This window comes from Ammospiza nelsoni, chromosome 8, assembly GCF_027579445.1.
Source record: "Ammospiza nelsoni isolate bAmmNel1 chromosome 8, bAmmNel1.pri, whole genome shotgun sequence".
In the NCBI taxonomy this organism is placed as follows: Eukaryota; Metazoa; Chordata; class Aves; order Passeriformes; family Passerellidae; genus Ammospiza; species Ammospiza nelsoni.
Genome location: NC_080640.1, coordinates 7451113 through 7475243, shown reverse-complemented (window position 1 = coordinate 7475243; position 24131 = coordinate 7451113). Strand labels below are relative to the sequence as shown.

Here is a 24131-nt window from a genome sequence, read left to right as displayed (position 1 = left end):
AGGGGGTGGGGAGTACATTTTAAATTTATTAAGCTATTATCTAGATTTACTGAATATAGATAATTTTCTTTTGACCTCATGTGTTTATAATAAATTTATAAACTCGTAACTGAGCCTCCTGCTAGAAGGAAAATGTCAAATACCATATTTCCCCCTGCCTTTCAGCTATCAAACTCTTGCTGACAGGTGGGAATAACCATTTGATTCATGTCAGCAGAGGTTTGTGAGGTGTTAGCTTGGGTAATGATCCTAAATTAAATCTCTGATTACCTCCTCATTTGTGTCACTGTAGCTGTGAATCCGGAAAATCCGTTTAATGTTCTTGGGGAGGGAAATATCAGACTTAGAGAAGAGCTCTGAGTTGAAGTAAAGTGTCATGTTATTAGTCTGACTTGAAGCTAGGGCTAAAATACTTCCTCACTTAGGAAGATGTTTTGAGTGATTTCTGATAAACAGTGGTGCTACTGTAGTGCTGCCTATGTGCTGTTCAATTTTTAACTAGGTTGGTCAACATCTGTGTGCAGCCTGCAGCACCTTCCCAGTGGAAGCTCGGTCTGTAGCTCTAGGACAGGCTTAGTCCATGGATTACTTTTTGCTAACAGAAATGATTTATAGAAGCTCCCATAAGGAGAGAAGTCATGAGGCAAAGCACAGACAGCTTTTCATGCTGTAAGGGAGAAGATAGGAAGTAAGAGTCTGACCTATTTTTGAGATGGCATTTCAAAGCTTTTGCTGTTGGACTTTTTATTTTATCAAAATAATTTATGTTACTAAAGGAAAGTTGAAAGGGATTGCTAAATATTTTAGTTTATTGCTGCTTGTTTGCAAGTGTGGTTGATCTTCCTTGAAGTCTCAGATTACAGGAGAGTGTTAATACAGTGGTTATTTTGAAATGTGATCTCCCTTGACTAACAAGCATGCTGCACCCTGATGTGAGCTACCTGCAGTAAGTGCATGAAGCTGGGAGGAACCTTTACCCTCAGTAGTGTTTGACAGCTGTGAGTACAAGGTGCTGGGCTCTGTCAGATCCCTGTTGCAGGTGTGCTGGAACATTGATTTGTTTCAATGCCTTGTTTGCAAAGTAAAGAAAAAAAAAGGCTGATAGTATTTTCAGGAATGTATATTTACAGTGGTAGGCATGGACTGACATGGTTCCTGGATGTAAAGCTTTATGCAGATTCATAAACTCTTACATTATTATTCCATCTCACTATTTCACTGTAATGTAACTGCATGTTTTTATTCAGGCATTGCAGCTGAAATTCAGTGACTGTTGAAAATCTGGAAGGGGAAAGTATTTCCATAGTATTAAATTATTTCTAGCTGGCAGCTTCCTCAGAGCCTTTAAGAAATTGATGTTTTGCATAATTTTTCAAAGGCTCCAAATAAGCTGCTTTTTGCTTAACTTTCCTTGTTCCCAGTTGCCATCAAATACCCTGTAACACTTCAGAGGGAGGATGGAGAAAGCACAGGATGAACTAAAACCATCCCATGGCCCAAACCAGAGGACTTTTGTGTATTTTCTGTCTGCTGTGAGCCTTCTCTGCATTTTCCTCTTCAGCATCTGGACATCAAACTCTCCAGATGTCCTGAAGTGTATTAAGTACTTCCACAGAGTGTTTTGGCTGAGTCAGCCAGAAGCAACAGAGGACACTGCATCCATGCCAGTGTTATTAAAAGTACAGACTCAAGTCTAATACTGCAGCAGTAGGCAGCCATTTGTAATGAAACATGCTGCCAGTGGGAAGAACAGGGGTGTCTGAATGGTAAATAAAATTGCTAAATATTTTCCAAGTAGTCAATGGCAAAATTGAGTTACAGTCTGCTTTAAATTATTTACAGAAGAATTTAAATTTGCAAACTTATTACAGCAAGCTGCTGCTTCTAACAACACTCAAGTTCTTGAAAATTCAATGCTAAAATGAGTTATTACAAGTGAGTTAGCTGTCTGAAATTAAATTAGGTGATAAACAATCCATTTCTCTGCAGTAAATTGGCATTCATGACAACTAGTTCTAGTATGCACCTGAACCCATTATTCTTGGCACTTCATAAAGTTTCAATTGATAGCAATTTGTATTGACAGACTCTTATTGAATATAATTCTCAACAGAAACTAGCTAATCAATTAATTAATCCTAGTGTTACTCAAGTTTGTTTTTATGTTGCTCCATCATTCAGAAAATTAACTGTTAACACTGTTTACAATTAATATAACTTAAACACTTTAGTTTTCATTGGCTGAATTACCAAGCTTAGACTAATTAAGTAAGCATTAAAGCCTTCTGTATTGCTAGCAAAACTGAAAATTATGCATGCTAAATTGAAAAACACACAACAAAAAATTATTCTATAATACATATCATTATGCAGGATTTCAAAACAGAATGTTTAGTCTTGCATTTCCTCTTGAAAGCTGCTTGGCTGTGTGTGAAAAGTCCTAGCCTCTTCTGAATTGACTTGAGGGAGTAATCATCAGCAATATTATGATGAAAAGCACCATCAAATCATGTTCTTCTAAGGCTATCTAATAACTATTTGCATCTTCCCTCACATTTAAATAAGGCTTTCTTAGAATTCAGTGTTGCAAAGGAGCAAATCCATCCCACTGCCAGATGATTCTGGACAGATGCTGTAGGATGTGACTGCAGTGACAGTGCAGAGAATGCCAGGACTGAGCAGCTTGGAGCCTCCTTGGAGTCCAAGGGGCTTCCCTGGAGAGCGAGGGCCTGCTTGCCTGCCTCTGATTGCAGCACAGAACCTGCATTAACTATTTTGATCTGTGGTGACAATAAGTTAATTACATAATATTAAACCCTTAAATTCCATTAGATGCACTCTTGTCTTATTAAACATGAGTCCTGGCCCAGAGCCCTACCTCGCCCATGTGAACACAGAATTCCTCTTACAAATTAGGAGAATGGCCTTGCTCACCTTTATATGAATAAAAGCCTTTCTTTCATGGTAAGAAGTAGAACTTTCTGCTTCTGAGAGAGCTCTAGATTAAAACACTAATATTAGTCTTGTCTAGGTGGCAATCAGGAGGGCTATATGTTTTATCTGGGTCCATTAGTATCATTTGTGTATGGTTCTTTTTACCTCTGGTTTTCTTCAGCAGTTTGTACTGAGTGTCCTGATTTTGAAAGCTTTTTCAAATATCTTAATGATGTATGGTGTGTGGTGGGTACCTCTTTACTTGGTCACTGAATAACTGAATACAGTACAAGAATTTCAACAGTGGAGTAAGGTCATTTTCATCTTATGAGTCATGGTTCCAGGGAGGTGGAAGGCAGACACAAATGCCTGCTTGCTTGTTGTGGGACTGGCTGGAGGAGAAGCTGGAAGGAAATCTGGGCTTTGTATCCCAGCAAGAGGTGCTGGGGTAGTTAAGCTGCCTTGGAAGGAATGTCCCAAACGTCTTTTTCTTTGTTGCTTCCTTACCTTGGAAACAATCAGGGATTCTCTCAAAATCACTCCCATTGTCTCCTAATTACTGGCTACTAGATTGAGCCTGAGAGATGTTGGACACATCTCTTTGATACGCTAATATAATATTAAGGTAGAGGGCTTTTTATTTTTCTAGTAGATAATTTAATCTAAATCAGAATCTGACCTGTGGGGATGAAGGAAGCCTAACATGAAATGCTACAAAATTTCTGGTGCATACTTTTTTCAGACCTCTTTTAACACAGGAGGGCTAGAATGTGATAAATCAGTTTAGATACCGAAGAACTTGATTGGGATACTCAATTTTACTATAATAGCCTAATCTAAAATACTCAGTCCTTTTCAGCTCCTCTATACTCTTTCAAAATTGCTCCTAACAAGGACAATCTCTAAAAATGGGGCATTTGAGACAAGTTAATGGTGCTATAGCTACTCAGGATAACCATTACCGGAGAGTAGCATTCGCTGCCTAAGCACAAGGCTGGATTCAGTGAATAGTATCAAAGGTGTTCTCCAGCAACTTGGAGAGACTTGAAAAGAAAGAGATATTTACCATTTGAGATGTGCAGTTAGACAAAACCACAGGTTTAAAATAGCCCACAACTTCAACGTAGAAAGAAATGCAAAGTGAAAGAGAGGTTAACCTAGTTTTCAAGTCCTCTTCTGCTTAGATTTTGCATCAAGTTAAACTCCAGGAATTGAGACTTAGCTTATTCTGACTTAATTTCACTTTCAACATCAATTCTTTGGTATTTTTATCAATGCTTATTTTACTTAGTTTTTTTCCAAGACAATCTCATTACACTGATTCCCTCACTTTCTCTCAAAAATTTTCATGCAATTAAATGCTTGCCTTTAAGTTACTAAGTATGATGGTATAGTGCTGCATTGAAATATGAATCCTGCATAACTTAACTTGCTGTGGAAGTTTGACTTGCCTTATTGATAAGTTAGATTTAAGTGCTCAGCATGACCATTAGCAATTTCTCTAATTATGTGAAAAGTTAAAATAACATGAGGAAAGGACACAGAAGCAGGATTTTTACTATGTCAGGGGAAATGAAGTGCTGAAAATAAGATTTCTCTGTGAAATCTTAAAAACTGGGAAGAAAATGAAAATATTTTTGATTCATTTCTGTTCTTTGTCAACAATCTAATCACTTCAATATTTAACTGTTGATTTTTTGGAAAGAACTGCTGTTCTTTTTGGAAAGAGAAGGCAATGTATCTGAGTATGGATAGATAGGGGTAAACTGTCGGGGGTTTTGTTGGGGTTTTGCTTGGTTTTGCTTTCTGTTGCTGTTTTTAAAGAACACCACCGCCATCCCTGCCAAGACTCCAGACTTTCTAGCCTTGAGAAACTTGAGCAATCAAAAGCTGTTGCTCAGATCACCTAACCCAACTCCAGCCTGCCAAGGTGAAGGCACGTCCCTGAGCTGTTCTTTGGCACAATTTTGCCCATCTTTACCTGTTGCCAAGTCTCAATTCTGTTCTGGGACAGGAAGCAGCAGTATTGGAATATCTTTGTAAGTCTCTTTCATCCTGGCAAAGAGACACAGTTGACTCCATTAGTGATAAACATTAGAACACCGTGTGCCTTTTACTTCAGAAGCTTTTGGCCTTCAAGGTTGCATATTTATTTCCAATCAATTAAGAAAAATTGAAAGAACCAGGAAAAGCCATATATATTGCATGCAGAGATGATATCATAAGTTACTGTGTATTTTATTTACTGGGTTATTTGGAATACATCTACAAAGACACAAAGCTTGCAGCCATTTATCATTGACTGCCAAATTAGTCTCTGCAAATAAAGCAACTGGGGGGAAGGGACTTGTTGGACGGGGAAGAATCCAGCTAAAAGTGACTTCTCTTGGGAAAAACATTATTTACTGCTAACAAAGATGTTTTTTTGGTTCTTTTTCTTAATTGTGACTCAAGTTTTGTGATGCATAGCATCACAAATGGCAAATCTACTTCCTGAGATGTTGGCACTGAGAGCAATCAGACTGGTGATTGGGAGAAGGCAAGGAATAAAAACAACATTGAGAGCAGTAGATTATCTTAATAAAAGCATATGCAGTCATAAGGGAAGTTAGGTCTTCTGCTTTGAATTAAATTAGTGTTTGCAAGGTTACCGACCCCCTACTAAGTGAAAATGTTCTGCCTTCTGTCTGATGTCCCCATTCCTGAGCAGACATGCCACTGCAGGATGAAAGAATTACCTTAAAGTTTGCAACACCTTCCTTAGTTCCATCACCTTTATTTTATTTTATGTTCTTGTATTTAAGCCAGACTAGAATCTAACTCCAAATTTTCACCTTATTTAAATGAAGAATGGTTTCCTCCCACTCCAAGAGTGCTATATAAACACAAACATTTTCAAGCAATAACAAAGTACAGAACTGCTTTCTTCTTCATGTTGTGTTATCTGACCTTTCATTGGCATGCCAGTTTAATTAATGGTGCATAATTGCATCCCACTGCTGACAAAAAGCTGCAATGTTGTTTGCTTTTGTTAGTCAGGGCCAATTATCTGTAAAGTCACCCTTTTGAATTTTCTACAATCAATCATCACCAGTGTACGTCAAAAAAGAAAGCTGTTTCATCAAAAGGTGGATTTCTCTCACCCCACAGTTGTGCACATAACTACAGCAGTGTCCTTTGTCATCTTTTTACCTCAAGTAAGTGATGATTGACAAAGACTTGCTGGAGCAGGGTATTGAGTCTTCCTAGAGAAACTGTTCTCTCTAAATTTGAAATCTGAAACTACCACTAGGTGAGCTTCTTCTTTTAATTAAGGTATTTCTAAATGGGAAAAAATGTGTTGTGCTGCTACAAGAGCTTGAAGTTTAGAAGGGAACCCTAAGGGTCTCAGCCTCTCTCTGGGCCACAGAACTGCCGTGACTTTTTGTCCCTCTCTGCATATATCAATTCTCATTTTTGATGGAAACCTAAATTTCTTCTGGATGTCAGGATTTATCTTTAAACTAATATGCATCAAGCCTTTTTACTCAAGAAACAATGAGCAGTTCCTAGTCGAAAAAGCTTGATGCACGATAAGAAAAAAATATTCTTTGTATCACATAGTTTACCTGTAAACTGCTATTTACAGCACATCATTTTGACTTACTGGACTGGTTTCATTTACACTCCAATTTTTTTTACAACTCCACAATTTTATTAAGGTGGGTAGATAATTGTAACTTTAATATTGTTGAGATCATTACTAGCAGTACATGTGTATAAGATTTGGCAGCTTTTTCCCTTTAAAAACAGCATTTCTCTTTGTTCGTTTCAGTGGTATCTGTTTAAAGATAAAGAGCTGAAAAGAAAAGGCTGCAGATAGAGAAAAACCTAGACTTTAGAAAAGTTGAACATTGTTAGAAGTAGATGATGTGTCAGAAGTGGTCTTTTAAAAATAAAGACCACTGTATCTGTATCTGTATTTTGTGCAGGGCAAAATACAGAGTGCCTCAAAGTACAGCTGCAGAAATGTTAGATCTTAATGAAAGTGTTGGAAAGACTTCCAGAGCCACTGTCAGTCAGTCTGTGACCTGCTCAGAGTCTAAGCAGAGCAATGATCACAATTGATCATCCCTCCTTGAAATGAATACAGTAAATTCATGCGTGGGATGTGATCTAGTGAGGGAATGTGGTACTTTTGTTCTTCTCAAATAAAAGTGAGCAATATAATCTGACTGCAAGTAAGATCTATACCCCTCAGCAGAAGAACACATCAAAGCTTTTTATGGCTAGTACAGTTAATTGGACTATTCTAAAAATCTGTATATCAGTCAACAGGCAAGTCTGTCCTTTAGCAACATAATAAGTGGTGAAAAGTGTAAGTTTGGGTATTTGATCCTCTGTAAAACATTTGTAGGCTCCTTAACGACTGAAAAAAACCTTAATGGAAGTTCATCTAAGCAACAGAGCACTGGAGTGTTTAAATTGCTCATTGCATGGGAGCAGTAAGGGGACTCACATTATCAGCCTGCTTGCAAAACTGCTTGCATGCTTTCCTTCATTTCCTCTCCCTACACCTTTCTAACACTTGGGTGGATTTTGCATGTGCATTTTTGAGCCATGGGATGAGGGCAAAGAGCAGAAGGGTGTCTGTCAGCTCAGTAACCCAAACTGTGCAAAAAAGATTGCTCTGTGGTGCTGTGACATCTTGTGAAAGAGTTATTAAAGCTTCTGCTGCTCTTAACCAAACATGACAATAGGCAAATGTCCCAATGCTGAAAAGGCTGGAGTCAAAGCAGGGCCTTAGAGTAGGTCAATTATTTCAATTATCTGGAATTCATGATGAAAAACAGCAGCAGCCTTCAGGAAATATGCAAGAGTCTGGCAAATGCTTGATCAGTTATGACAGTGGCTGCCAAATTTCACATCCCATCAGGTTTTTGCAAAGGCAGAGCTTGGAGAAGGTGGAATATTTTAGTTCCCTCTGCTCCATCACAGCACAGTTCTCAGGAGATCCAACAGGCCACCAATTGCTCAGGTATGGCATCACTGGCAAAAATCACGTGGCAATAAGCAATCACAGGGTAGGCAGAGGGGGAGTGCATGGAGCAGATGGATTGCTTCAATTATTTGGGCCCCTTGATGAATAAGAACTTCAACTGCCATCAGCAGATCCCGTGGCAGGCAAGTAATAACTGCACTGCTATGACATAATTTAAAAATCTGGTGTGGTGTAAGTATTTCACCAGCTGTAAAACTCAGATTTGTCTTAGCACTGGCTTGACCCACAGCCACCTCCAGTGCTGAAGGGGGAACACTGAGAAAATTGTTTGTGAGTGCTTCCAAGTACTTCATGGCATTTCAGTTTGTTTTTACACTGCAGGGAGAACACTGACCCAGCACCAAGCTTGTTGTTGGCACCTTTCGATTTTATTGTTTTTCAGAAGTCGGCTGGGGAAAGCTGAGGACTATTTCATGTCAGTGCCAGGACAGAGACCAACAGCTTAGATCTGGTTATGAATAAATTTAAGAAGGCCTTAGCATCCAGAAAAGGATCCTTGTATGTTATACTAGGTTGAAAATCTGATAGGCTTCAAATTTGTTGTGAAAAAAATATTTAAGAGCATGCTCTCTTATTTTGCCTTCAGTCTTCCTTCAGCCTGTTGCTAACACAGACTACTTTAATCTCTCTCTTTAAATTTATTTTGATGTTAAAACAAGCTTATGATTTTTGGTATTACAATAAGGTACATGGAACCTTATATCACTATCCCCTTTCAGCTAGAAGTTTTTTTTGACTCTGGTACACAGAAATCTAGTTTACACATTAAAAGCTGAAGAACAAAGAACACTATAGAATTATTAAACTTTAAAAACCAAATCCCATTTGAGTTTTATCAAAACTAAAATCTGCTATCTGTTTTGGTTGAGCCTTTAAGGCAGAATAGAGAGTCAATAGGAAGCTTCTGTTTGAGCTAGTATGACTTGTTAACATCTTCCAAAAAGTTAATGTTATAAAAGATTTGATTTCTAAGCCCTTCAGTGCCTTTAAATTCACCTCAGCACATTTGTCGTCCCCATCATCTTGCTTTAACATAATGAGGGGTATTGATTACATTCCATCCAAAGAAAAAGTAATCATCATAAATATCCTTTATCTGACCTATTTCTCATTGCAGGGGAAATGGCTTCTAATTTGAGATCAAGAAATTACTTTTGATAGGAACAAATATCACAAACTGATGCAGAATTTTGTGCTTTCTCAATTTCCTGCTGGTTTGAAATCTTCAAAGTACCAAACACTTGTCACTGCTGGCCATTCCCACCCAAAATTGTCAAGAAGTTACTGAGATGACCTTCTTGCCTGCTTTCACATCTTTAGTGTAATGAGTGGCATTTTAATGGCATTCAAGTGGTCACCTCTTGAGATTGGCTTTCCTTTTTTTTCTTCCCTTCCTTTACTATTCTGACCAAACAGTGTTAACTCAGAAGAGTTCAAAATCAGGTATAGCTTTAAGCTCTTGCATAGTCTGCTCTTCTGTTCAGATCAGGTTTGTGTCTGCCCCTGTGAGTCAGAACACTAATGGTTACACAGCTGCCTTGAAAATTGAGGACTTTAAAATATTAGGGTTGAAATATACTTTTTCTCACTTGTGATTCGCTTAGCTAAGGCAGAACCATGTTTCATACTTTTCTTGTAACCATCAAAACTTGTAATTTGCTTTGGAATGAGGTTTTTTTTAAAATGGAAGTCCTTTAGAAGCTACAGATATAGCAGTAATAAAATTAATTATTTCAAGTCTTGTAAAAAAATAGATAAAACTGAACACATTGCTTTTAAGGAAAAGGTTTTGTTGTGTTTTGTTTTGTTTATTTTTCAAAAATATGCTGAAGATTGACTCTCCTCTTGTTAGGTCTTTTCATACTGTTAGAACAAGACACAATTGACCCTTTATTCTAGAAACAGTTTGTGACTTAGTCTGGCAGGGTGGTGCAATAGCAGAAGCTTGTTAACATCCAGAAAAGAAGAAATAAAACTGAAGTTACAATGGCTTTAGGTGAAAGAGGGATAGGAAGAGAAGTGAAGAATAAAATTAATATAGCAAAGAACTGGAGGTGACTGTGGGGAATTAGGCTAAAAAGGGTCAGGAGATCCCAAATGGGCAGAGACACTCTGGAGAACAAAACAGAGTTGTGAGTGATGCTGAGAGGAAGGCCAAGACTAAAATCTTATAGGGTCTCATGGAATTGAAAAGAAGAGTAGCAAGGACAGGCTACTTTAAGAGAAAAACAACAGAAGGAAGAAAGGAAGAGGTGAATAGATGACTCTGGAAAAACATTTTTTTTAAAGGACAGAAAGGATTGGAAAACATACAGATATATAAAAGAAATTAATTTTGAGGAAATGTGAGCTAGATGATGTGGAATAACAATGGAGAGGTGAATGAATGGTATTTGATTGAAACCAAGATTAGCTTGCGCCTCTTTTATTTTAGACAATCACAAGTTACAATTGCAGGTTTTTGCTTTGTGTTCTATGGCATTATCGTGCCCCATTAAATAACTGACTTGTTTCCTTCCAGAGAAAACTTTGCTTCTCCCTACCTCCAGTAAAGCAATTTAAGTGGATACAGAACTTCCTCATATTCTAGAGCTTTATTCAAAGTACTTTGTACTTGTGTAATATACTGATAGGATCTTATATCACAATTCTTAGCCCCTTAGAAATATTGTCCCAGGAAAGGCAACAGGTAGTGTTTTTAAACAGCTGTCAGCACAGGGGAAAAATATTGTGTTTATACGTGTGGTTTTCCAGAAAGCCTATTTCACCTTGGGAACACTTAGCTAGAGAGTTGACCAAAACTAAACCTGCAGAAACCATAGAAAAATGTTTCAATGTGCTGTGGTTTTAATTGAAATACCTCTGCATCCATTTTTCACCTTCAACACAATGCTCTCATACAGTGGTCCTAGAGATAAAGCCATTGAAGATTGTATTTGAAGGAATGAAGATAGTTTTTATTGGTGTTCTTTTAGGATCGGCCACAAGGACTGAATAATGCTCCCAAAGAAATACGTTTGGATGAAGATGACTGAACATGCAGATCCAAAGGCCTTTTAGGATATGGTGAACCTTTGGCCTTGGATGAAGAATGTTCTTGGATGAAAGCACTCCAGCTGAAAGACTTTGTCTTTGCCTTTTGCCTTGCAAAGATATGAAAGACAGAAGGGAAGCAAAGATTGCAGCTGAATTCTTGCAGGCTGCAGTTAAGTGGCTGATACTGGCATACCTCCCTCAATACTGTGGAATGTCACGTGCTTGTACCCCTTACCTGTCTCCTGGGACTCCCCAAAAGCCTCTCACACATTTTTATGGATTTTTTGCTTTTTGTTTGCAAGTTATATTAGTAAATTTTAATTACATAGTTTCTGCAACGATGTTAGCACCTCTGGGGTTTCTGTATGTCATGTGTAGCTCTAAAATGCAGAAAATATCTATGCTTGGTTGATCAGATTGTACCATGCTTGTACCTGTGACTGAACAGGCAGTTAACTAATAGTCTTAGCTTTTCTTCATGGCTAATGACTTGCCTAAGTTTAAAATGGCAAGAGTTCAGTACCTCAGTCAATGAGCTGACATTCACAATGTGGTCAGCCACGGCTGCCTGGGCATTCTAACAGATTTCTACCTTGAACCTCTGTGTTAAGTCAATAGGAGGATATCTTTGTACATTTCCTGACTAAATATTCAATACTTGAAACTTGATTATACATTTAATTATTTCACCTCCTGAAGTGTCCTTATTTTCACTTTATTATAAATTGCAGCACTGTTAGACCAGTTGTGTTTAATTTCCTAGAATGACTTGAACCACAGTGTTTGCTAAGGTTGACCTTCAAAGTGTGTCTGTATAAAGACATGTTGCCTAACCACGTTGGTTACCTAAGTAATTCTGCTAATGTGTAAAAAAAAAAAAATTACTGCACATAGAGAAATGCTGTACCAAAGTTAAAGGGCTCACTTTGCCTTTGTCTTTCCTTGAATCAGTCTATGTGGAGAGAGGAGAGAGGTTTAGTGATTTTCACTGTCCTGGGTAATTTTGTATTTCTCCTGTTGTCATATCAAACCCCACATCACAGTACCTTTTGTGCCATCTAGGCTTGCTGAGTAGATCTGCAAGAATTTACAGTATCTCTGTTTTAAATGTGACCCCAAGCTCATGTAGTAACCACAATTCTCAAAGGACAGACCTGAACAGAAACTCTTTCATCAAAAAGTGCATCCTCCTCCAGGGTAGCTTAGGTGAGCCTAGACTTCCCAGATAAGGACATATTAATTCTCCTGAATATGCTCTGCCACTTAGAGTGTTTCTTCTGCTATTCTATTTTTTTTTTTTCCTTTGGCACCTCCCAGCTGGTCTAGCTTTACAAATGCAGTTCTAGATGCTGTTTTTAGCCATGGAGGCTTTTCCATATGATGATAGGGACAACTGCCTCTTACCAGCCCTTAGCTTTTCACCTGAAGAACTGAGAGACAACAGCCTGTCTTCAACGTGTGGCTTTGCTTGCTTTTCTCCTTGTGTCTCCCTGTGTCTCTTCCTCTCTCCCTCTAATCTGACCTTAACTGTTCATACAAATTGTGCATGGCTACTGGAAATGCCAGTTACTGCAGGTTTTCTTTGCTGGCTGAATAATACAAAATAATTCCTGCTGAGATACGTGTGTGTGTGTGTGTTTGTGTGTGCAAATTGTTAACATAAGCTGCTACCAACTTGTAAAAATGCATTGAGACTATGGGAATGTGTGTATACATAAAGAAAGCTAGAACATGGGATATCTAGGTGCTGGACAGTTCAACTGCATTGTTTATCATTGGTTATTAATGTACTGATGCTGTTTTCTTACCGACCAAATAAAAGAAACCCTTACCAATGCTTTGCTACTGAGTAGTGTGTGTGTGGCAAAGAGGACCAGGGTATTTCTCAAACAGAAAACAAAATACCAGGAGATATGTCAGGCTTGACCAAAGTAATGTGTTTTTGCAGTGATCATGCCCAAAACCAAGTCAGTAATCAATTAACTTGAAATATCTATGTGAGTTTAAGTTCTCCTCTCCATTGGCCACCATTAAAATTGTGCAGCATTTCTGATTTTGAAAATTTCATCCATGTCAAATAATGTTTTTGTGTGCCTCTGCAGCTTTTCCTAAGACTGGGCTTCCTCTGTTTCTGGGCAATCAGGGGAGTATTTACTCATTTTTCAGAGTTATTTTCTGTGTGGTTGTAGTGAACACTTTGCTGAAGATGTGAAGTGGACAAGTTTGCTGGTCAGGTATGTGGCTTTCAGTCCAGCTTAGTGCTTTGTTCCTCTGATGCTGGAGTTACCATACTCTGTTAAAGATGTGTTGCTGGCTGCTCCCAAAAGGTGAATAACAGTCAGAATTAGACCACAAGATGTTTCCTTTTCCATGTATTTTCCAGATATTCCTCATATCCACCTTTTTTCACCTTGTTTTAAGCATCAGTAGTACTGTTGTGTTGGCAAAATGGTGTTGTGTGTTTTCCTCCTTGGTCACTTGTGTAGCTTCATCTCACTCGGATAGAAATTCTCATGCTTATTTACTACTACTCTGCATAATTAAGAGTGCTGTAAATCCATTATATAATTCTGAAGGAACATTAGAAAAAGAATTCCTAGATAATTTGCATGTGGGGATTTCCCCTTGTATTTTCCATTTGGTGGATGTGCTCAGAAGTTCTTTACTTCAATCAGCTCTGATAGGTCTATCTTCACATAGAAGGGACATGATAAAAAGTCTTATATTAGATTCTCTTTTTTTATTTGTTTGTTTTTGGTTGGGTTTTTTCAGGGGGCGAGGAGTGGGTACGTAAAGAATCTCCCTTTTGACTTTAAATCTGAACTTCTGTACTTGACTCTTGATTAGGAGATGATGCAAGATGAGACTCATTTTTTGTCTAAAAATATTGTGCCAACCTTAAACAGATTTATATGGAGGCTTTCTTTTTGCTCCTGTTTTCTCCTGTTTGCCTTTGTTTCTCAAAGACAACTGCAAGGGGTGACGTATCTACTCCACACAGAGTAGATGCTTGGTATTGGGGATTCATTTATCATGAAGACAAAACATAACAAGATCCTGAGGCTGAGCCTGAAAGTCAGAGAATTTGATCAGGAAAGATGATGCACATTTTCAGAAGCCAAAGTATTTTATTATTGGAATGCATCATTCAGGGAATATGATAGATTTTCCATTAGTGGAAGTCTTTGATCAAAACTGCATCTCTTTCTAAAAGAGGAGCTGCCTCAAGAGCAAGCAGCTGAGCTTTTTGCAGAAATTATTGAATGAGGGAGATTTGCCCTTTTCTTTATGCAGGATGAGTCAGATATGGGTGCCATAATGCCACAAGTAGTAGTAGTTATTGTATAAAAGATTAGACTTTTTCTACAGAGGCGCCACTTGGAAAAAATTGTGAAAATGGAGCCTAAAGTAACTGCACCTTGTGCTGCTGCCATCAGAGGATGTGTATGACAAATGGTAAAGTTAATTTTAAGGGTAACCTTGTGTTCATGTGATCTCAGTAATGTCTGATGAAGCAAACAGATGCTTTCATGAAGGCTGAAGACTTGGAAAAAAAATTGCAACAGCTTTTGTCTTCACAGGTCAGAACTATGTGTTCACAGAGTGATGTGACTGTGGAATTTCTTCTTTGGTGCCTGAAACAGTTACCCAGAAAAACTTGGGGGCTCTGGGTCCTTTTCAGGCTGTAGGGTTTAACTGTAAGTGTCAGGAGAGGGACACAGCTATCATGACAGTGTCGATGTTGTGAGTTTGACACAGTCCCTCACTTGGTGCTGGGCACTGTAGTTGCCAGTGGTTAGAAGTGCAGCAGGAGGAAAAATCCTGGCAGACTGGAAATTAGGGCACCAAGCTCTGCTGGCAAGCAGAGAGTAAGAGATTTTGTTTCTGGAGCTATTTTTTTAGGGGAGGTTTATTTGGGGTTTTTTGTTAGTTTTTCTTTTGCTTCAGTATTTGGTGTGGAGGAAGTTGGTCCCCAGGCTTGGGCCATGCTTTTTCTGAAGTGACAGCTGAGACCTACAGCTATGGCACCCATGCTCCAAGAAAAGGCTAAATTGCCTGGATTTCAGCTGGATGTGTTCACTGAATTCCCACTAACTCTGCTATCACATGATGCCTGTTGCAGGATTTAGTCACAGCATCATCTCCACCACTCCTGGATTACAAACATGTTATAGCCCTGGACCCTGCATGAGCTTAATGCTGGACAGAACAACCCCCTCTGGAAATTATGGTTTTAAATTAGCCAAATTACAGAATCACTCTTGCAAACTGAGATGTCTTAGGACTGTTTGTGTGCAATCACAGCCTTCCCATTGAGGCATCTTATTCTTCTTAGTTCTTTTTACTGGACATAGTTAATGAGAATCTTTCTGTTCTACAAAGCCTGCTCATAAATTAGGCTATTTTCAAAGTGTGTTTTTTACAGTTATCTTAATATAATTTCCAGTTGTTTTCCACAATTTCAGAGATGATATAGAGGTGTTTTTCTGCTCTGGGTAATAATTATTTTTCTTTCCTGGAGGTATGTAGTGGTCACTGATCCCCCAGATCTTACTTATCTTGCCTTTTTTTCTCTCTTTTGTGTGTTTGTGTGTCTGACCTGTGCAGAGACAACTGAAACTGGAAAAGTTTTGCCATAATCTTTTGTCTTTCTGGAACAGAAAGCTTTTTTAGGCTTCAGAGATGAAGTTAGTATGTTATAGGCCTTTCCCTTAACCCTCTCCCATGATTTTGACCTCATGTAATTAATATCTTTGGGTTGATTTTTTAAGCAGTGCTGTTACTTACCCTGCATCTCTTCAGCTTCACTTTTCCAGCATCAGCTGTTAGAGAAGAGATATCAGAGAAATCACCAGGTCATAACTTTTTTTGTAATAATCTCTTGTCCTACTAGATCTCTTTTCCTTCCTGGGAAAGGAGAAGTTGGAACCTGCTTTTACTGTGTGTATTCTTGTTGTAGAAGTCTGTTACTGTAAATGTGGTCACATGATGAACTTTTATGGGTAAATGTCCAATTCTTCTCCTTCTGGTGGGAGCAGACACTACACTTGCATGAGTGCTATTGCTACGTGGGAGGAAGGGGAGAGAGGGAAAGAGCAAGAGGATCTGCAGGGGATAATTTTCCTTTGGGATTGAGGGAAAGATTTTCCTTCATCACATTAGCAGGTGTGCTTTGAGAGCCTGAGAGAGGCAGTTTGCTCCTGGAGAGTTTCTGCAGGCAAAATGTGACCTGTGAAAGGCTCTTAACGCCAGGACCAAACACGGCAGCTCTGCCAGTCTCGTTGTCCCTTTGTTCTATTGTCCCACATGGTCTTGGCATGTCACAGCCAGCTTTGAAGGCAAATTCTTTTAGGGGGTGTGAGACCAGGCTGCAGTTCTGGAATTGGTCTGTAATTCTTCTCCTTTGTGTGTTGAGCTTGGTAACAAGCCATGCTCCCTCCTCGTTATTGAAATGTCACATTTTGACACTTCTCCTTTGTATGAACTTTCGTATTCTGTTGCTCTTCAACGATGCTTCAAAAATCTTTAAGCTCCCTTCCAACCCCTTAACATTGTATGAGAAGTTCTTAGCTATGGTAAAATAGGTATGTGCTTCAGTGCCTTGCAGCTGACTTTGTCTTGCTCCTTCCTAGCAAGAAGGGTAAAGTGAAGCTTTTAAAAGAGCAGAAGTCAAACTTGAAAATGGTTGTTTTTTTTTTTTCCAGAGGCACTGTAAAGTGTTCAGTGTTAGTTTACTGTTACCTGGAAGCTTTGCATGGGGCCTTGGAGGGCACTATGAAGTTAACATGAAAACTTGGGGGAAGCATATGTCCACATAAATTCTATCCCAACTTTTCCATGGAAGTTTTTACCCAATTTTCAGGAATTGCTCTAGCAATTTAAGCATTACTTTTGAATTTTCTGAGGTGAGATCCCAGAGGAAGATATTGTGTTATTTTATGTCTTAACTTAGATCTTGCATAGCAGGATTTTTATAGATGAGAGTATGAAAACAAGATGTGAAGTACTTTAATGACCATGACTTGCTTTCTCTCCTCAAGAAAACCACCTTCAAAATTCATTGTTCAGACTGAAATGCAAACATTTTTTTGATCCCTTTTTCCCCCATTTTCCTCTTTCATCCCCCCACCCCACCCCCCAAGATTTCATTGCCTTCTCACAAGAATATTTACTTTGTGAAAGTATCCACAAGAAGAGAGGCTAGAAGTGGTAGTCAAGTGATTGGCTTCATTTTGTACCAAGTCATACACAATTTAGTTTTCAGATAACACATGAAAAACCGCCAACAAGCCCAAAATGCAATATAAGTTGTCAAAAAGCTGACACTCTAAATACCAGAAAATATTAACATCTATTGTCAAGAAAAATACAAAGTATGAATCACTCCATCTCTGTGACACATTTCAAAACTGCTACACACAGCACAAACTATAGTGTTTGATGCTATCAGGGATAATAGTACTTGAGAGTTCCTCCCTGAGCACCCAGCCTTGCTGCTAAAATGGTTCAGTTGTCTTGGTTTACAGTCCAGAGCAGCTGAAAAAAATGACGAAGATTTTCTGTGGTCATCTTAGCTAAAAATGAAAGCTGATAAAGAATCATTGTTAATAACTTCAATCAGAGAGGGGATAGTTTCATTTTTTTTATTACATTATTGTAAAACAAAAGATATATCTACATTTAAAATTTTGATTCATTTCTTGGTACCTTGCAGAATATTTCTAACCGGATGTGCCCTTTTTGATCAGTTCAGTTATGTCCTACAGAATTTAACTTTAATTCCTGTTTTAATTCCTTCTGTTGTCAGGTTCTTGATAGGCACATCAGGAATGATTCCTGTGCTCAGCAGCTATGTCAGTCCCAAACAGAGGAGTCAGAAATATGTCAAGGAAGGCTAAAATATAAAAAACTTGCCTGTCTGAAAAGCTTATGAGGAATTGTCCTTCTTTAGCAAAGCCACCACCTTTGATTTTTGTTGCATTGCCCCGAGCTGGGGGTCTCCTGTGCTTTGAGCAGGGGCAGAAACAGCTTCAGGGAGAGCTGGGGGAGATGAAAGTCTTTCTCTAAGTGGCCCCTTGCAGTCAGCACCTTGTTTCAGCTCCAGAGAGAGCAGTGAGAGATGAGTATCCAGAGTGGTTCCTCCTGTATATTCCGGAACAGAACAGTTCTATTTGGCTATACTGAAAGGAAAAAAAAAAACTCAGTTATAAAGATTTGTGTGGGGAAACCACAGTTATCTCCACAGAACACTATTCAAAAGAAAAACAAGCACAACACTGGAAGATTTAAAATTATAATGGGGGTTGGTGGGAGGAGATTTGTTTTATTTTCTTGAACTCTGTCAGGCTCAGTGCTGTGACCACTTCTCTGGGATTTAACTCATTAAAAAAAATCCTCATTTTGGTGGGTGTTTGGTGTTTTTTATGTGATGTTTGGGGTTAGGTTTTTGGGGATTTTTTTGGATATTTTTGATTGAGTTTTTGTGTTTTGGCTTTTTTTTTGGGGGGGGGGGGGGGGGGGAATGTGTTATTTGGCTTGTTTTGTTAAAGGAAAAAGATCACAATTCATTTTTCCTCTGGGGAAATTCAGACATAGTAGTAGGGAAAGCACTGTGACATTAATCCTGTATTTATTCTATTTATTATTCATATAGAAGAAAGAAATGTAATTTCTGCTTTTAGTGCTGACTTTTACCCTAACTGCAGGTGTACAGTTCCTGCCTCTGAAATGAAAAGTTAGAAAGAAGAATCTCTGGGAAAGGTGGTTGCAAAATCCCTGTGGTTACTGAATGTTGAAATGCAAGAGGGAGGAGAACATCATAAGGCCTGTTATAAATATATTATCTTACCTGAAAATGAGGCAAATTAATTGTAAATCAAAAGAGAGAACTTAGATCCTTGCCTAGGTTGCCTGGCATACAGAATGTGTCTCTGAGGATGGAAAGGTCACTGTAAAAGCACTTTCAAAATAGAAGGGCATGGTTTCTGTGTCTTTGGTGTTAACCCCACTATTAAAAAACACAAGCAAAAAAGTTCTTTTAAATTATGTTCTGTTTAGGTTGTTTTCATTATTACAATGTCCCAATTGCTTCCAGCTGTTCATTAAGGAATGCAAATAGTGAGCAACTTGTCGTTTGTTCTTTTGACCCTGCACATATAAAGCCTCTGAAAAAGGATGGCAAGGAACTGATTCTGTTCAGTTTTGCATTTTCACCAACAGGATTGCATCCCTTTTATCCCTGATGCCTGTGCAGAATTCTAGGAGTCAAGGGACTTCCAAGGGCCATTAGAGACGGAATTACAAAGAGCCCAGCTGAGTGTGCAATTACTACAAAGCCTTTTTTCTTAAACTGGTTAACTTGAAGACATTTGGTGTGGGTATAATTAAAGTAGAATGGGAGGCAATACAATTATTTTTTTCTGGTTTTAGAAAGAGGGGTCTGATGAGAGATTGCTTTTGTCCAGTAAGATCTACTTTAGTTCCTTTCTGTAGTAAAAGAGCAGAGGATGGTGCTACAATTAATCCAAAGACATTAAAAGGGCAAATCCCACTTTTTTTTTTTTTTTTTTTAAGGAGGAAAAATGCATGTTGGATATGATGGTGCAATACAGTAGAATAATTTCCAAAGACAATTAATGTAAGTACTGCTGTTGGAGAGAGGTGAATGATGAAGGTTGGAAATTATGGTTGAGAATATGCAATCTGGAGCAAGGAGTGCTGAAAGAACATTAAAGGGGCCTGTCAATATGGCCTGATTTCTACCATGACTTCATGTTATTTTTGAAACTTCTTTTTGGCAGAAAGCAAGATTGTGCAAAGTGATGATGATATAAGCAGCATGTTGGATGATATAGCCTGAAAATGAATACACTAAGAAATCTTCAAATCAAATGCAGTTGTGTCCAGGAGGAAACAATTTGCATCAGAAGTGTTCTGTAGCTTGCTGCACAGGCTTGGCAGCCCACACTCCCTCTGCTCTGTGTTATCTCATTAACATTATTATTTGGGAGCCAGAGTCAAACACTTATATTGGGTAATAGTTATGACTACTTGACACAATGTCAGTAAAATGCATTTTTTTTAATGTAATTAGAATTTTGACAGGAAAGAGAGGAAGAGGCAGAAAATGAGAAATTAGTTATTTCCTGTACCTCTGTCATTGCACACATTAAGCTTCACTGGTGCATTTTGCATGATCTCATGGCAGCCCCTTCACAGCAGCCTCATCACTGTCAGATTTAAAGACAGGATGAACCAAACAAGGGATGATAAGTTAGAAATGTTGCTGGTTAGACCTTTTAGATTTTCTAAATCGCAAGAGGTCTGAGACAGAATACTGTAATTCTGATCTTGCTGGGAATCTGGGTTTGTGAAAATAGAAATTTTAAATAAAACTTCCCTAAATTTTCAGGTTAAAATTTGCACTCATTAGCCTGGACTCTCTGTAGAATAACAGTAAAACTATTATCACAGTAAAACTTTATTATCAAAGGGAGGTGAGTGGAAGTTAATTCTTATACAGGTTTAGGATTATAAGAAAATAAAGTGTTGTCATGGGATTTTCTTTCCTCTTTCAGAAAAAAAGAGGTTATGTGCTCCTTTAAAAGAAAAATTCATTCTTAAAGTCTTTAATATGGAGCTCAGATTTCAGAGGTCAATGATCCCTGCATACAGGCAGACATCTGCTACCAGACCTCCATCTGGGACAGATACTGGTGAGACTAATGTCACTAGGATAAAAATAAAAAAAAAAAAATCTAGTTTTTCCTCTATTATCTTGGAAGGAGCCATTCATTTAGAAGTGGCATCTCTGCTTATAAGAAACAAATAATAAATAAGGTTTTCAGTTAAGTACATTTATTCAGTACTACTTATGGCACTATCTAAATCTTCTCATAGGGTTTAAAAAAATTAGATACATTTATTAATTCTTTCTCTTGTTGGCCTTTCATATCTGATCTTTGCATAATTCAGTGAACTGTTATGCTCAATTTAGATTGTTACACAATTGCAATTCCATGTGAAATCAGAATTCCCAAGGGACAAGTGCAAGTGTGTGGTAGGAAGAGTCCTTACCCTGACATTTCATGTTTATTTTGTAGCTGATCAGAGGCAGGCAAGGAAATGGAAATGCACAGAGGTGATGTTACTTAACAAGGGTCACAGAACAATTAAGTGGCACAGCAGAGATTTTCCCAGCAAGATTTCCTGAGATGATCCAGTCATGTGAGGTTGGACTCAGCAGTCTGTGATCTCTCCCTGTGCTTTAGGTAGAGATCTGACAAAAAAAAAAGCAAGTTTGCTCAGAGTGAAACGCTGACTCAGATTGAATAAATAAGAGTGAATTCTCTCTCTTGGTTTCTCTGTTCCTCCATTTTTATTTTTCTTTGTAAGAGTCACATATTGCTTCCAGATATAAAATTGCTCCAGTTGTATTTTAAGTTCCAAAGTGATTATGACATGTTACTTCTAATTCTTGACTGGCACCTCTTGAGATTTGAATTAATAATAGCCTTATGATACCACTGCCACCTTAGGGTTCTACTAAGATCACTGAAATTGGGATAAAAGCCTCCCCTGTTCTTTCCTCCCAGGTTTTTGGCAAAGGTTATACCAAATCATTTGAAATACCATGATACACTTTTTTATGTGGTCCTTCCCCAAGTTTGAATCCCAAAAAAATTTCCACTTAATTTGTGTACCTCATTGAAAGTGAAACCTGAATTTTGATAGCAAGTACTTAGGTCAATATTGCATCTTGCTAATGATCTCTGTGCTCAAGTGTGTGTTTGTTCTTTGGGCTAATGCTGCAATCAATATGTGTGAACTTGTCCATTATCTGTTTGTACTCTGTTAGTCAAACTTAACTGCTGGGTTCTCTCCGATAATCTAAACAGAACTCAGTAACCCTGCACTGTTCAGTAATCTCCTTTTCCTAACTCTTGTCACTCTCTTTTAATCAGATAGTCTGATTCACCCTCTTCCTCTGACATTTCAAATCCCTGGCAGCACGCTATGTTTAGACAGTGTCATGGCATTTTCTGCAGATGACGATGGAAACGTGTGGGTTTTTTGGTGTCTCACGTTAACAGATGTGTATGGCTAGATAGTAATCAGGTTAATTAGAATGAAGGGAAATAAATCTCAACTTCAAAGGATCATATTCCACTGGAGCTGCTGTTGTGGCAGATACAGCAGGTGAAGCTTGGGTTGAAAAGTCCCTGGAACGTGGGTTGTGCCGACCTAAAGCACAGCATTTCATCTCCCAGCTGACAGCAGCCCAGGCTTCAATCTACAAAACCAAACTGCTTTTCTGGTTAGTCATAGCTCTTTATATACTGGGAAAAAATCATGCTGAAGACTGCACTAACTCAATCCAGAAAGTTTTGTTTGGAATTGCCCCTTCATGTAGTGATTTCTCCAAACATATTGATCTGGTTGCTCTAAATCCATCAAACCTTAATAAAGTATGGATGCAACTGATCAGGTGATGAGTACAGATTTCTCCTACTTTAGAAAGTAATGCAATATTGGAATGCATTATTCCCTGAATTCTTACACCCTATTCTCCCAAAATAATGTTTAAAAAAATAGTAAGTATAGTGTTTCTTTCTAAAGACTAAAAATTGCCCATATCAGAGTCACTTGTTCAAAAATTAAGCCTATACTGATGAAAAAGACTTGCGGGGAAGAAAATCAATTTTATTTTTTCAGTGTTCTTACAATATTTGCCAGTAAAATTTATGTGGTTGATAATATTAATGGTATGAAATATATGGGGAAAGGAATTAAGAAATGTACACATTTTGAAGAAATGTACACATTTTTAAAAAATGTACAATATATAAAATGAGCCAGGTTGGATGTTTGATGAAACATCAAGCATATGGTGATGATTTCTGTCACTGGTTATTTTATAAAACAGGGAACTGCAGAGAAGCATCTGCTACCACCGTTTTCAAACAGAGGGACTGTGTATATCTTTTGGTGTATCCTGTATTAGAGCAGCACTCTCCAAAGGGTCACACTGCTGCTTCCAAAAGTACTCCATGGAATTTTTTGTATAGATTTCACTTTGCACACCAAGAATCATGCATTTTAAATAAGTGAACTCTCCTCTGGGCATGGAGGTTATGGAACAATTCTGTGGAATTGCTGTAAGATGCAATATAGAGAGAGATGTATTTATATACAGTCAGTGTTTGCTTGAGACTGCACTGTGAGAGGAACAATAACTAATGCATGCTCAAGTCAATGGCAGCTTATTTTTACAGCTGTTGCCAGAGGTGTTTATGTGTCTGTGTGCATGGTAAAGGAAAATATATGTTGTGACTGGAAATGGCCATCTACTGCTCCACTGTTATCAAGGCATCTGAAAGCCTCTCTGATTTCTCTTACAAAGCTCCATCTTTTTGCCTGCTCATTATGTGTCTAAGCATTACCGGTTCTTTGTTTCTTTTTTTAATTCATTGCTTTCAGTTAGAAAGTGCAGCAAATTAGCAGGTATTTGCACCATAGTTAGAACAAAGCATCTGCACAGCTCTATGGAAACCCCTCAACAAAATTACTGAACCTTCCTGGCATTGCACTAACTGAAGTACACCATCCAACAGACATAACTGACAGCTCTATAATTTTACTTTTTAGCATAATGTTCTTGGAACCTCATAAAATCCTAAAATGAATTTTTACTAACAAATCCACAATGCTATATGTAGTTCTATTCTCCTCAATTGCCAGTGAGAATTTCCTTTTGAGGCCTATTTAAAAGTAGATGGAAAGAGGGTCAAATATCATCTAATCTTGATAAATGTCACCAAAAAAATAGGAAGCATGTAATTATAAATGGAATAGATACTTTCCACATTGTACTTTGAAATTCTTGTTGTCTCAAGATAGTGATGTGCAAGTCACTGGAAAATGTGTTGGGGAGTGCTTCTTATTCTGATAGAAGTGTATGAAAACCCACTAATATTTCATAATAGTGGCATAAGGGGGGGATAATTGACTGTGTCTTGTCATATGGGAATACCTTATAATCTAACCAGAAATCAAACATAATCATATTAATCTATAGGAGATGTTTATAAGCTCTCAGAAATTGAGTCATAGGAGAATA

The 24131-nt window shown here is 38.1% G+C and overlaps 1 protein-coding gene across 3 annotated transcripts in view; it reads left to right on the top strand.

Moving 5' to 3' along the window:
- The window catches only part of ATRNL1 (attractin like 1), a 428690-nt gene that overhangs the window by 330497 nt on the left and 74062 nt on the right, over positions 1-24131 (top strand). Inside the window, exon 28 of one of the 3 annotated variants that reach the window (XM_059476728.1) lies at positions 10951-12836. The exons of the other annotated variants lie outside the window; for them this stretch is intronic. Within the exon in view, the coding sequence (XP_059332711.1) occupies positions 10951-11010 (60 nt within the window). The 3' untranslated portion in view covers positions 11011-12836. Of the gene's footprint in view, positions 1-10950; positions 12837-24131 lie in introns of those variants that run through there. 3 annotated transcript variants of the gene reach the window in all.